Genomic DNA, 13,742 nt, shown 5'->3' on the forward strand with positions numbered 1-13,742 from the left:
GGCTTGGTTCTCTCCAATTACTTCTATGGGTTAAACTAGTTGTGTCACTGTAAATCAAGCCTTTTATCTCTGAGCAGGCTTATAAAAAAGATAATCCCGGATTTAGCCAAATAAAATCACTGCCAAATATTTTTGGGCATTAATAGCACTTAGATTGGTTTTGCTGCCACAAATCTAGAAACCTTCAAAACTCTCAGATTTGTGCAAACACATTATATAACCTGTTGTCCTACTAATGTGCTATGAGTTGCCCTGGTCTAACCAATGCCACTTTCCAAGCCTGATTTTGTCATATCAATTTCCATAGCTCCTTAGTTTCAATCCTCCTCCCATTCCCATGCTCCTACTGCTCAACTGGCTACTCAGGATATTGTCATGCATTAAACAAGGCGTGGACTTTACAAAGCGCTGGTGCGGCCTCATCCGGAATACGCAGTTCAGTTCTGGACTCCAATCCATAGAAAGGAAGCTCTGGAGCTGGAAAAAGTACAGAGGAGAGCGACTAAAATGATAAGGGGCATGGAGGGTCTTAGTTAGGAAGAAAGATTAAAATAATTAATTTTATTTAGTCTTGAGAAGAGACGTCTAAGGGGCGACATGATTACCCTGTACAAGTATATAAATGGGCCATACAAAGAATATGGTGAAAAGCTGTTCCATGTAAAAATCCCCTCAAAAGACAAGGGGGAAAAAAAGGAGACAATGCGGCAGCACTCTGCAAATCAGACAAAGTACAACAATGCTTACAAAAATTATGATGCTAATACTACGCTTAAAAAGCGAGATGCTTGGTCAATGCATTTTGTACAAAACCATCTAAGCCCGTATGCCAAACGTCAAGGCGATCTCTGTTACACGGGTCCTAACACTAAATACTACCTGTTATGCGCCATAATGACCGCCATAAAATTCAGGGAGTGTTGGACCCACATGCATGCTGGATCCACTCTGCCTTTTTCCGTTTTTTGTGCCAAAATGGCCTCCATTACAAGGGATGCAGGTACCAACATGCATGCTGAGCCCACTCTATACCCTTCCTGGTGCTAAACAGCTTCCAATGAATGTAGTGAGAGCAGGCCACAGCTTTATACTGAAAATAATTAAAATCAGCCTATGGGGCAGACAGGCTAATCAGGAGTGCACGACTCGCTGGAGTGCCACATCTCCAGCATTGTAAATCTGCAAAAAAAGAGGGTTAGTCAGCACCTCCCAGTGCGCAGGTGCACGCCGCCATGGCAAAGACCTAGAGGAAAAAAAGGAGACAATGCGGCAGCACTCTGCAAATCAGACAAAGTACAACAATGCTTACAAAAATTATGATGCTAATACTACGCTTAAAAAGCGAGATGCTTGGTCAATGCATTTTGTACAAAACCATCTAAGCCAATTAGTGTTAGGACCCGTGTAACAGAGATCGCCTTGACGTTTGGCATACGGGCTTAGATGGTTTTGTACAAAATGCATTGACCAAGCATCTCGCTTTTTAAGCGTAGTATTAGCATCATAATTTTTGTAAGCATTGTTGTACTTTGTCTGATTTGCAGAGTGCTGCCGCATTGTCTCCTTTTTTTCCTCTAGGTCTTTGCCATGGCGGCGTGCACCTGCGCACTGGGAGGTGCTGACTAACCCTCTTTTTTTGCAGACTCAAAAGACAAGGGGGCACTGCCTCTGACTGGAGAAGAAAAAGTTCAGTCTCCAGAAGCGTCAAAGCTTCTTTACTGTAAGAACTGTGAATCTGTGGAACAGACTTCCTCAGGACGTGGTCACAGCGGGAACAGTGGACAGTTTTATAAAGGTTTTGGATGAATTCTAAGTAAATAACATTAATGCTTATGAAAATGTGTAGAAATCTGATCTCACTTCCTTCTGGGATTCGCGTCCCCACCTATCCCTTGGTTGAACTTGATGGATTTATGTCTTTTTTAAACCGAATTAACTATGTAACCCTGTAACTGTGTCAGTCTTCACTGTAGTTCTGGCATTCTATTCACGCATTTGGTTTGTTTCAGGAACATAGCAATAGGTCCCCTACAGACAGAACAGTTGTACAGAAGCACGGAAAATGGTATTACCATGAGAAAGGAATCTATATGCCTCCATCTCACCTATAATGTCTGTTAGGCCAGGTTCACATCACTATTCAGCTTCCCCTTCTTCTGATCCGTCCTAACTGAAAAATTACAAAAATTAGCTCTAAAAATAACGGATCCATCTTTTTTTTGAGGATTGCTTTGTGTCACTTCAGTTTGATAACGGAAACATTTTTATATATTTTTTTCTTGTTCTGACATGTCAGAACAACAGAAAGCTAAATGCTGATGTGAACTCAACTGATGTGAGTTTTAGCCTACATGCACATGAACGTTTGTGTTTTGCGGTCGACGGATGATGTCCGTATATATTTAATAGTTTGGACTTTTCGGACGTGGCGATATGTAATATGTTTATTTATTGTTTATATATAAAATTGGGAAAGGGGGTGATTTATACTTAATATTTTTCTAAACTTTTTTTTTTTTTACTCTTTATTTAATAACTATTTCCCCCCTTAGGGGTCAGAACCTGGGATATTTTAATCCCTTGTCCTATTTACCCTAATAGAGATCTATCAGGGTGAATAGGCCTTCACACTCTCTATTTTTAATACTGGGGGGGGCGCACTGTGCCACCAATGAAGATAATTAACGTTTCATACAGATACATGAGGTGGGTGCCGGTGACAGAATCACATAGCCGGCACCCGACCTCTATGACAGGGAGCTGCAATCAGCGGCAGTTAACTCCTCAGGTGTGGCACTTGAGGAGTTAACAGCCGCTGATCGCAGCTCCCTGTCATAGAGGTCAGGTGCCGGCTATGTGATTCTGCCGCCGGCACCCGCCCCCTGTATCTGTATTAAATGTTGATTATCTTAATTGGTGGCGCAATGGCCACAGCCCCTCCCCTCCTCCGCTCCTCTCTCCACTCATTGGTGGCAGCGGCAGCAGCGGCACAGTGGGGAGGGAGAGGATGCTTCCTTCTCCCCTGTGCTGCTGAGGGAACATGGAGTGCGCAGAGAGCAGCGTGTGCCATATTCTGTGATAGTAGTATCGGTGAAAGGCAAATCCTGGTATCGAATCGATACCACTACAAAAGTATCGATTGGGTATCGACAATTCGATACCAGGTGCAACCCTAGTGTGTGCACGTTTTCCTGTCTCTTATGTCCTGTTTATAACATTGTACATGTATTTACATCTTGATTCTTTTGTCTCCCAATGTATTCCCTGTAGTAAGAATACAGAGAGGAAGGTACATTGTTGCAGATAAATGACGCTGAAAATAGTAGGTACATAAAGTATACCGTACACTGCCATACCCTACAAGTTCACAATCCATACGAAATGGATGGCACATAAAAAGAGTGGTGAAGTCTGATGCTGGCTGTCAGATTATAATCAGGTTTTATCACACAGCAGTGGCACTCTGCAGGAGATTGCCATAGAGGAGAACAGCCAGTGTGCCAATAGTTAGCATGTGATAGTGCCCTGTGGGTGCCAGGGTCGAGGTGATTACTTCCAATCTTTATGGATCACCAAAGAGGAAGACTTCAGGTAGCGGACGCGGTTAGTCCAATAATAATTTGCTATCAGTCCCATACACAAGTGGAGTTGGAGAAAAGTAGTGTCAGACACCTGGGCATTCCTCATCCTGTAAGACTTGTCCATCTAAGACAATTCACAAGCAATAAGGTTATCTCAGGGTGTACTTCTATGGCGACCTCTAGTAATCAGCTGTGGGGGAAGTGTACTGTGTCCCTGCAGTGCCACCCCAGGAGAAAAAAGGAATTGCACCATTTACTTTGAAATCAATACAAAGTCTGAGGAATACATGGCTATGTTGGGTCCTCCAGAGAGTCTGATGCTCTTTGTAGCCGCCCTTTGTTCTGGCAAACAGATAAAAGGGAGACCACCATGTATTAAGTTAGAATTTACTTATAGGGTATTTGAAAATCGATTTTATAAATCAGGCAAGCCCTTTAAAGGGGTTCTACAGGATCATTATGGTTTTTAAAAGATATGCTCCTGTAGATGCTTACCTCATGTACATCTTCCCCATGCTTGTTTATTTCAGTTTGGACTCTTCTGACCCGTTTTCACCATGTACACGAATCCCTCTTCTTTGTTTTCATCCTGTATGTAGCACTTCCTGTGGCTGTATCCAACCAAACCCATGATGCACTTCTTCTTCCACTTCCTCCGCTTCTAACAATGCCCACCTAGTTTATAGCTCCTTTCACTCAGCTAGTTACACAGAAACTCCCCTATCACTGCCCACCTACTTTATAGCTGCTCCCACACAGTTATTTATACATAAACTCCCCTATCACTGCCCCGCCTATGGACATAACATCACAGGAAATAAGAAAAAGCTTCATGGACATGGTCATGTGACCACAGCCCAGAACGGACGATAGGAGCAATAAAGATAAAAGAAATACATTACAAAAGTACAGCTGCCTTCATAAATGATTGTTTTAAATGAGGTTGGTGCAAACTAGAAAATCCCTTTAAGAAGAATTAAAATATTAAGCATGTAAATTCCAATCTGCCAGATCAGTTTCCTCCACACTACAGGTGTCAGTAGACTGACAACCACTATGCACTATTGTTGGTAGACCCGACCAAAATTGGTGTTATCAAATATGCATCTTTTGCATGTCTATGGTGGACCAGACTTTTCAGGAATTTCCATACCTCTACTACCTCTAGCAATACGTAAGTATCCATAAGCTGACCTCAAAAGGGCCAAGGAATGACCCTAAAATGTACTATATGGCTCCATCCATGCCATCAATTTGATGTAATTGCACTACTTAGTAAACATGGGCCAGCCTGTCTTTCATCAGCAACTTGGAAGCTGTTGTATTGACCTTGTCTAAATGCTTTCTCACCATTTTATGCTACTCTTTAATCCTCTGAATGAGTAATTGGCAGTTTTTTCCCAAAAGGCCAGGGTGCATTTAACACGAAAATAAAGAACCACTTTGCATTATGCTGAATTCACACTGCAGCGGACAGGATTATAGATGGAAAAGCACTTTCTTCCTCTTGTCCAGAGAGGTTAAGAATGAGGTGAGACCTTGGCTTAATTACGGATCTATCTATCTATCTATCTATCTATCTATCTGATAACCATGTATCACTAATAACCATATTTCAGTAAATTTGCAACATAAAGTCAACAGGATAAAATCCATAAAACTTCATGGGACTTATGAATTTATACTACCAATGAGGATTTTGTAGACTTTATTCGATTAGCTCTGTTGACCCCTTTTCTGGCCATTATTTATTGCCTTCTGTTGGTTCTATTTCTTGGATTCATTCATTAAAGCAGAAGTTCACAACCTTTTTATCCCACACTGGCCAAAATGGACAACTCGAAGGGGCCAGGTAAAAATTTAGACCAAGCACAGCACCACCTTTAGGGACTATTTACAAGTCTGGAGGCAGATGGCACAGTTTACACCAACAGGCATACTGGCATAAACATCTTAGTAAATGTGGGGCAGTGTGTATGTGCCATAATGCTTCATTGGAGTCCTACACCTGAAGGGGTCATCCCATCTGGACAACCCTTTTTTAAACTGAAGCCCATCTACCTCTGCCCTCCATGTGACTGCTTATTTCCACAGTGATGTCCACTACAGGGGAAGTATTACTTGTAGTATAAATTAATGTTGGACCGTGGTCTTGCATACGTTCAGATGGATCTTGTGTAAACTCTACCTATGTAATGCGCCAATCGACAATGAGCACACTGATTGGTGCTTGTTTGCACCGGCCTATTACTCAGGTGATTTTGAAATAAATAGGGGAGAAACTATCGCTATTTCTATTGATTATTGGTAGCACATAACTGAATACACAGAGAGATTTGCCGCCCATAATTGCGCATCTTTTATCCTGATGAAGGATACAAATCTACGCCATTTGCTTGTTTATTGGCTGATTGGCAGCACCATTCTAAATGCTTGTTCCCAAAGTCTAATAGGCCTTTTAGTGTGGAGGCAACAAACATGTCACCTTTCAGTGCAATGAAAACATATCAGCTCATCTCATATCAGTATGTAAATCCCAGAAAGATACCAAATGAGTCCGGTCTACAGAAAATGCAAGTTGCAACATTAATGTGGAAGGTCATTAAAAAGATAAGAGTTCTTACCTTTACAGACAGTATGGTTCTCAGGCTCATATCCGGCTTTACAAGTACATCTTCCTATCGGAACCATCCACTCCCCATCTCCATTGCAGTACAGTTTAATATGTACATCCACTTCCTCAGCATTTGGGATGCAGGTCCCTCTTGATATTACTAATGATGTGCTCTCTGCTCCAGTCATGGTTTCAGGGAAGACTGCAAAATTCTGAACCACACTAGGGCACTTTTTAAAGAAGACACGGACGGAGAGGAGCGACATGCATGCTCCATAATCCTGGAAGGCTAAATAGAAGCCACTGCGAGTCAATGGGCCAAAACTACGAACCTCGGTGTTCACCTTCATCAATCTGCCTCCAAAGTCTACCTGTGAGAAACTCTCGTCAGCAGCTATGGTGTCCACTTTAAGATAAGGGGCTTCATTCCAAAATGCAGAGTCTTTGTTGGCAACGTGAGAGTCTGTCTCGTAATAATACAGGTTAAATGTCTCTTTACAAGAGCCTGGAACATTGGGGAGACTACTGCAGTCACGGACAGTGAAACGCATTTCCACATAGACGCGTTGGGCGCTCCGCCTTGGAATAAAGGTTGTGCGGAGCCAGTTGTTTTGGTTTGGCCCGAAGACATTACACACTTGATATGTGCGGATAGTGTTCAGGTTTTCATCGTAGCCACTTACTTCTTCCCACTGTAAGAAACGAAAATGACAATAAATTACTCCATAAGATATGTGTAGCAAACATCTTTTAATCTGAGGTACATTACAGAAACTTACTATAGTGACCTGCAGATACAGGAAGTGAACCATATTGAACCCACCAAAGACCAGGCATCATGAGGAACCCAATGGCAAGGCATTATTACCCTGAGAATGCATTACATCTGTACAAAATAGAACTGTGACATTCTTCATCTCCTTGTATCTTCCTTTTGTCTAACACCCTACCTGTGCTCTCTGTTGTGCCAGAGATCTAAGCCAATTATCGAGCCGATTATCGGGAACAAACATTACTACAAATGTTAGTTCCCAATAATAGGCCCAATGAAATGTGCTGCCGATCGCGATCAAAATGCTTTTTCTTCGAGTGAATTCATCGCTGATGTAGAACATTAAATCAATGTTTCTGGGCAGCAGATTATGCTGTGTAGACAGTCTGCTGCCCACAAACAATTCATCTAGATGCAGCTCTTCACCTCCACTGATGAGCAGGCAATTATCGAGAAGGAATGGTCCTTCCCAATAATTGCCTGCTTGGTCAGCACGTGTAAATGAACCTGAACACTATTCATAATTCAAACCTTCCACTTCTATCTCCAAAACATTCCTTGTGCTGCATTAGTTCTCTGAAAATTTGCCACCCCAATCAAACTTATTACTAACATCCACAATTTTAAGCATCTGATACTTCTATATTTGCCCTCCTCCTCCTCATGTACATTACTCTTTATTACTCCTGATTCTGTAGCACCCCAGAATAGGGTACTTGCAAACTGTTCTTGTTATGTGATGCTATTTAATATGTTAATTCCTTGTAATGTACCAGCATATCTCTGTATGGATCAGTCAGGGGTACCGATCCTGATTCTGGCCCTGTAGGAAGTTAGGTTTTGGATTTAGATCTGCCCCTAGTAGTGAGTCAGTTGAGGAAGTGAGGGGAAGCTATATGTCTTCACTCCTCAGCGGACTAGGCCTCTATCCCAGAGAATTACTATCTCTAAGAAGTCTACAGAGAAAAAAAAACATCTCTACTTCCCAGTACTCCAGAAAGAAATAGAGAGAAAAAGAAAGAACTAAAAGTTGCAGAATCTCCACGGCCGAGCATTGGAATAAGTCAGTAAGGTATTTGCTGTTTAAGGCTGATAGCGACTTTACTGCTGTGAGAGGGACATTGCTTGGACACCCTTCACACTTGGACATGGTCTGGCCAGCCGTATCATACTCCTGTACCCCTCAACTGGTAATTACAGCCATCATAGCAAGAATAATACTGCCAGCCTTAGATTCTGCAGAAGTGAGACAGAGAGAAGCAGTACTACAACCTCATCCTGGCCTATATCCATACATTTCTATCTGGGAACATTTGCATTGTCAATTGTCTGATGTAGTACAACTCTCATTCCGTACTATAGTAAAGAGAGACGTTTATCTTCCACAACTGGCCTGGTTACTGAATCCAGCACCATTCGCCGGCCACAGCACCTACATCTCCAAATACCACAGTGCAGCACAAAATACTGCCGCCCGCACCACAGTATGAAACTGTATCATTGGCCCGGGGAGAGCAATACAGTTGAATTCAGGAGGTCACCTGCGGCTGCTGACTGGTGTGTACGTGCCTGATGCTCCTTCATGAGTTAAAGGAAACCTGTGACCTCAAAAACACATATAAAAACGCCAGCATTCCCTCATAGTAGCCCCCAGTCTGTTTATAATCATATGTTTGATCCGTTAATCTGATGCTCCATAGGTTCAAAAACAATGTTTAGGCGCCATCAGAGTTATCTTGCCGGTCAGCTTGAAGTCAAGGGTCAGCGGCTTCCTTGCTTCGTCAAGGTGAACACGCCCCCTAACCGTCCCCTCTTTTGTTAGATTTACAGCCTGCACTGCGGCCAGGATCGCATAAGTCTCGCGCATGCGTGGTGCGCTCATTGGTAAGATGCGATCCTGTCTCCAGCTGCCGCTGTTAGCCGGGTTCCGGCGGTGCACTGCAGGCTATTAATCTAACAAAAGAGGGGACGTTTAGGGGGCGTGCTTACCTTGGCTTGAAGCAAGGAAGCCGCTGCCCCCTTGACTTCAAGCTGACCGGCAAGATAGCGCTGATGGCGCTTAAAACATTGTTTTTTGAACCTATGAGATAATGCTGGCGGTTTTAAATGTATTTTTGAGGTGGCAGGTTCCCTTTAATGCTGAGAGCATTAAATCGTTATGTACCTGGCTGGTGGCCATGAGGGGGGCATGGAAAGCCCACTGGGCATCAGCCCACTGGGAAATTTCACTGTAGGGTCTATGGCCAGTCCACCCCTGCCCTCTAATTTATCCTGTACAAAATCCCTGCAGATTTTGCCCTCCAACCATTTCATAGGCAGCTTCACGTTCCTTATCTTAACGGAGCTGTCCCACAAAAAATATTCTACAGTTTTCAAACCATCTGGATCTGAATACTTTTGTAATTGCATGTAATTAAATATTTTGCATAGCCAATGAGTTATTCCATAAAATGTATCTGTATAGCGCCACCTGCTGTTTTTTTTCTTATTTCTTTGACCTGCTCACTGAGATGGCCGCACATGCTCAGTTTCATCCTACAACTGCCTCCTGAGCTGTGATAGGGAGAGCTGAGACACGCCCCCTGAGCTGTGATAGGGAGAGCTGAGACACGCCCCCTTAGCTGTAACTCCCCTTGAGCTGTCAGCCTGATATAAATCTAGCAGAGCAATGAGTGAGGAGATCTCTGGATCCATGTGAGGTACAGGGCTGGTTCTAGCTTTGTTAGAAAGAGGTTGTCATGTACTATATGATGTCTGATTTTCTTTTTTTACATTAGCCATGGGATAGCCCCTTTAAAAGTGACATAACCCGGAAAATACCAAACATTACAAGGCACTTTAGAATCGTATTCTAGCGCCCGGCCACATCCTTCATAGCGCTGGCTCGGAGAACACGCGATGGAGGATTACTGTATGCGAAAGGATGTCAATCCAGAATGTAAAAAGCTACCGCAATGTAATTCAGAAAGCTATTTCAGACAGATGGTTTTCCTGAATACAGAAGCATGCCATATTAAAATGGAGACTGAGGTTTTTAAAGTGTCAAGTAAAACAGCAGCCAGGGAAGCAGAAGCTGTTACTATTTGCATGTAAAATTACCTTGTGTCTGCTGCGCTTGTCTGGTAGAGCTCTGCATTTTATCTCTATGGAGAATTTTCCTTCTGCAGCATTGTGCTCCACGCAGCATAACTTGTCTTCTGAGAACTATACATTTTTATCTTTTGCATAAAGCAAACCCCCCACCAAGCATCATCTTGTCTACTCCTGGCTCATTATCTACATTTCTGCTACTCTGGCATCACAAAGGTAAGTGATATTAATCACAAAGATTAATTTGGCTGGATAGCACTTCATGGTACTTTAGAAATTTGCGCTCCGCGAGCTCCGGGGAGGAAGTCACCGCAGCAACTAATTAAAACCCCATCTTAAAAAGCAATGTTATTGTTCTGATAATGAAATAAACAGGAGATGAAAGAGGATAAGGTGCGTGTGGAGAGGCAGTGACGGAAGCGTTCATTCCTCCCAACATTAGCGCTTACAAACCGTGAATCAAACCGCCAATAATAATCATAATGTACATTAGACTATTAGGAAAATGAAGCACTTGGCCTTATAGCGCATCCAGTAAAGAATCAGATGGCGGCCTAATTACTCCCATCATTTATTCAATACCTTCAGTAATGTACGCCAAATGCTAATATACAGCAAAACTTTCATAATCCGCCACAAACTGAATTCCCAGTGCCAAACTATGGCTTCATTTACTGAGATTATGTGCAAATGATGTATTGTTGAGCACGCTGTCCAGTCTGTGGGCATTACGTTATAGACGAGCAGGAGCTGAACAGATTGATATACAATTTTGACAATAAAATTCAGTATAAACTGTAATTATCCTGGAAGAGTCAAGTGGGCGGTCCTAATGTGTGATTGACCGCCTTCCCTGTAGAAGTGTGCACAGAGAAATAGTTGCCAATTAGTGAGCAGGACCGCCCACTTGACTCGTTAAATTATAGGTTATACTGAATCTTTTCCCCAAAACCTATATTCTAATCTGCTCAGCCCCTACTGCTCTGTAACATAAGGCCCACAGATCGGGCAGCATGGATGGTTGACATAGCAGGTCCCCTTTAAACTAAATCCAAATTCTACTTCTTTCCCAAGATCGGCTGCTAGGGGCTTGTCCCATGTGGGATACTTGGGAGTTAGGACCCCACTCTATGAGCAGCTGTCAAGCGGTCCACTAGGGGTGGCCAATCTGAATAGCCATCTTTTATACTAAGACTAGACTTCCTCACAAGCCATACCTTCTCCCTGGTAAAATCAGGTCTATGCTAAGAGTCTCAGGAGCCAGACTCATATGAAAAGGGTTGTCTAAGGCCCCTTTCACACGGGCGAGAATTCCGTGCGGGTGCAATGCGTGAGGTGAACGCATTGCACCCGCACTGAATCCAGACCCATTCATTTCAATGGGGCTGTGCAGATGAGCAGTGATTTTCATGCATCACTTGTGCGTTGCGTGAAAATCACAGTATGCTCTATATTGTGCATTGTTCATGCATAGAAGTGAATGGGGCTGCATGAAAATCGCAAGCATCCGCAAGCAAGTGCGGATGCAGTGCGATTTTCACGCATGGTTGCTAGGTGACGTTCGGGACGGGGACCCGATCTTTATTTTTTTCCCTTATAACATGGTTATAAGGGAAAATAATAGCATTCTTAATACAGAAAATGCTTATACATGCCCTCATCATCTCCCGCCTAGACTACTGCAACATTCTCCTCTGTGGCCTTCCATCTAGCACTCTCGCACCCCTCCAATCTATCCTCAACTCTGCTGCACGACTGATCAACCTCTCACCCTGTTACTCCTCTGCCTCTCCCCTCTGCCAATCCCTTCACTGGCTCCCCATTGCCCAACAAATTCACTTCAAAGTACTAACAAATACATACAAGGTCATCCACAACCTGTCCCCTCCCTACATCTCTGAGCTACTTTCCCGATACATCCCCACACGCAATCTCCGATCCTCACAAGATCTCCTTATCTCCTCTTATCACCTCTTCCCACAATCGACTCCAAGATTTCTCCCGTGCATCCCCCACACTCTGGAACTCGCTACCCCAACATATCAGACTCTCACCTACAGTGGAATCCTTCAAAAGAAACCTGAAAACTCACCTCTTCAGACAAGCCTACAACCAGTGACCCTGCTGCCTCTACACCACCATGACCAGCTTCACACGCACCTACTGTGTCCTTCTCCCATACCATGTAGATTGTAAGCCCTCACGGGCAGGGCCCTCTCTCCTTCTGTACCAGTTTGTAACTCGTCTTCTTCATGCTTAGTGCAATTGTCTGTATTATGTATGTGCACCGCTTTTCATATGTACAACGCTATGCAATGAATGGCGCTTTAATAATAAATAATAATGCTAAGCCTCTATATTCAGCATGTCAGATGGAGGTGACATAGTGGTGTGTCAAGTAGTCCATGCAGAATATGGAGAGATAACTGCTGGGACTGATTGGTACTGATACTTGAGAAAACTGAATAATGTTACATTTTCTGATCCCATAGATATTACATTAAAATAATTTTACTATCTATATAAATTCCCGCACACAGCAGCCCTATAATGATAGAATTATGATGTCATTTCTGGTAATCGATAATTTCTAAAGTCATTACATCAGGGTAGGGAAATCTTGTTTATTAGAAGCGTTAATGTACCAGTACAAGTCTATTATTCTGGAGATTAAACTCATATAAATTCTTATATCAGTTATTCCTTTGACCTATAGAAATGCATTCAGCCTGCAGCTTCTTGCCTCTAGATGGTCATAGATGTCCTTAGTGATCATTTATAACAAAGAGTTCATTGTCCATTGATCTTTTTTTTCAGTGGAAAATTAATTCTCCTGAATGTTAGGTTAGTGGTGCAACCAGGAATACGTGGATCCCCTGCTAATATGATAAAGGGACTTCATTGTCTCGACTATTTATGAAGTGTCGGAGCCAACACTGCTTCACAATGCGCTCTTTCAGTCTTGTTACCAGTCCTTTCTCTTATGTTGTATACAACCTCCAACCTGAAATAACTCTTGGCATGTGCCATCAAATGTCAAATTGTGGGGCTGCAACACAGCGATCCATGGAGAGGGGAAATAATATATATGAGCAGAGCATCCCCTCATCACTGGACCCATAGAAGCCTCTATAGTACTATTGGGTTGGGAACTGACGTTGTAAAATATCTCCAGTTACGAACAAGATATAGAATTCAAATAAAGCAATTCATGATCCTCTTCACATTGACTTAGAATAATATTTTTGGATATTGGGTTCATCAAGACCCTTTTTCCAGAATGCATGTTTTAGGCCACAGAAAGGACTTGGCCCTCATGCACAGTCATATAATTGATCCACTTTGTACCTAACTTGCTAAAGGCCTATCTATACCTCCAGAATCCAGGAGAGAAAATGTATAGTATGCTTCATCTCATGAAATATTACAAAGAAAGTCTTCTTTAGAAGCATCACTTTTAGGGTAGAATATGGCACTTCATAGAGGTACAATTCAGCAGTGCAGTACATATAATTCTTACATGGCTGTAATACCAACCTATCATCAGGAAAGGCCATCAATATTTAATTGGTGGGGTCTGACTCCCGGTATTCCTGCCTATCAGCTGTTTGAAGAGACCATGGAGCTCCGGTGAGCTCTGCGGCCTCTTCTTAGACCAGTGACGTCACGTTCATTGGTCACATGG

The 13,742-nt window shown here is 42.8% G+C and overlaps 1 protein-coding gene across 3 annotated transcripts in view; it reads right to left on the reverse strand.

Annotated features, from left to right (window-relative positions):
* Nucleotides 1-13,742, reverse strand: part of EPHB1 (EPH receptor B1) — a 327,629-nt gene that overhangs the window by 154,393 nt on the left and 159,494 nt on the right. For all 3 annotated transcript variants that reach the window (XM_040427671.1, XM_040427670.1, XM_040427673.1), the window contains exon 3: nucleotides 6,206-6,887. In XM_040427671.1, coding sequence (XP_040283605.1) covers nucleotides 6,206-6,887 — 682 coding nt within the window. The remainder of the gene's footprint in view (nucleotides 1-6,205; nucleotides 6,888-13,742) is intronic.

The sequence above is a fragment of the Bufo bufo genome, chromosome 4, assembly GCF_905171765.1.
Source record: "Bufo bufo chromosome 4, aBufBuf1.1, whole genome shotgun sequence".
NCBI classification, from domain to species: domain Eukaryota; kingdom Metazoa; phylum Chordata; class Amphibia; order Anura; family Bufonidae; genus Bufo; species Bufo bufo.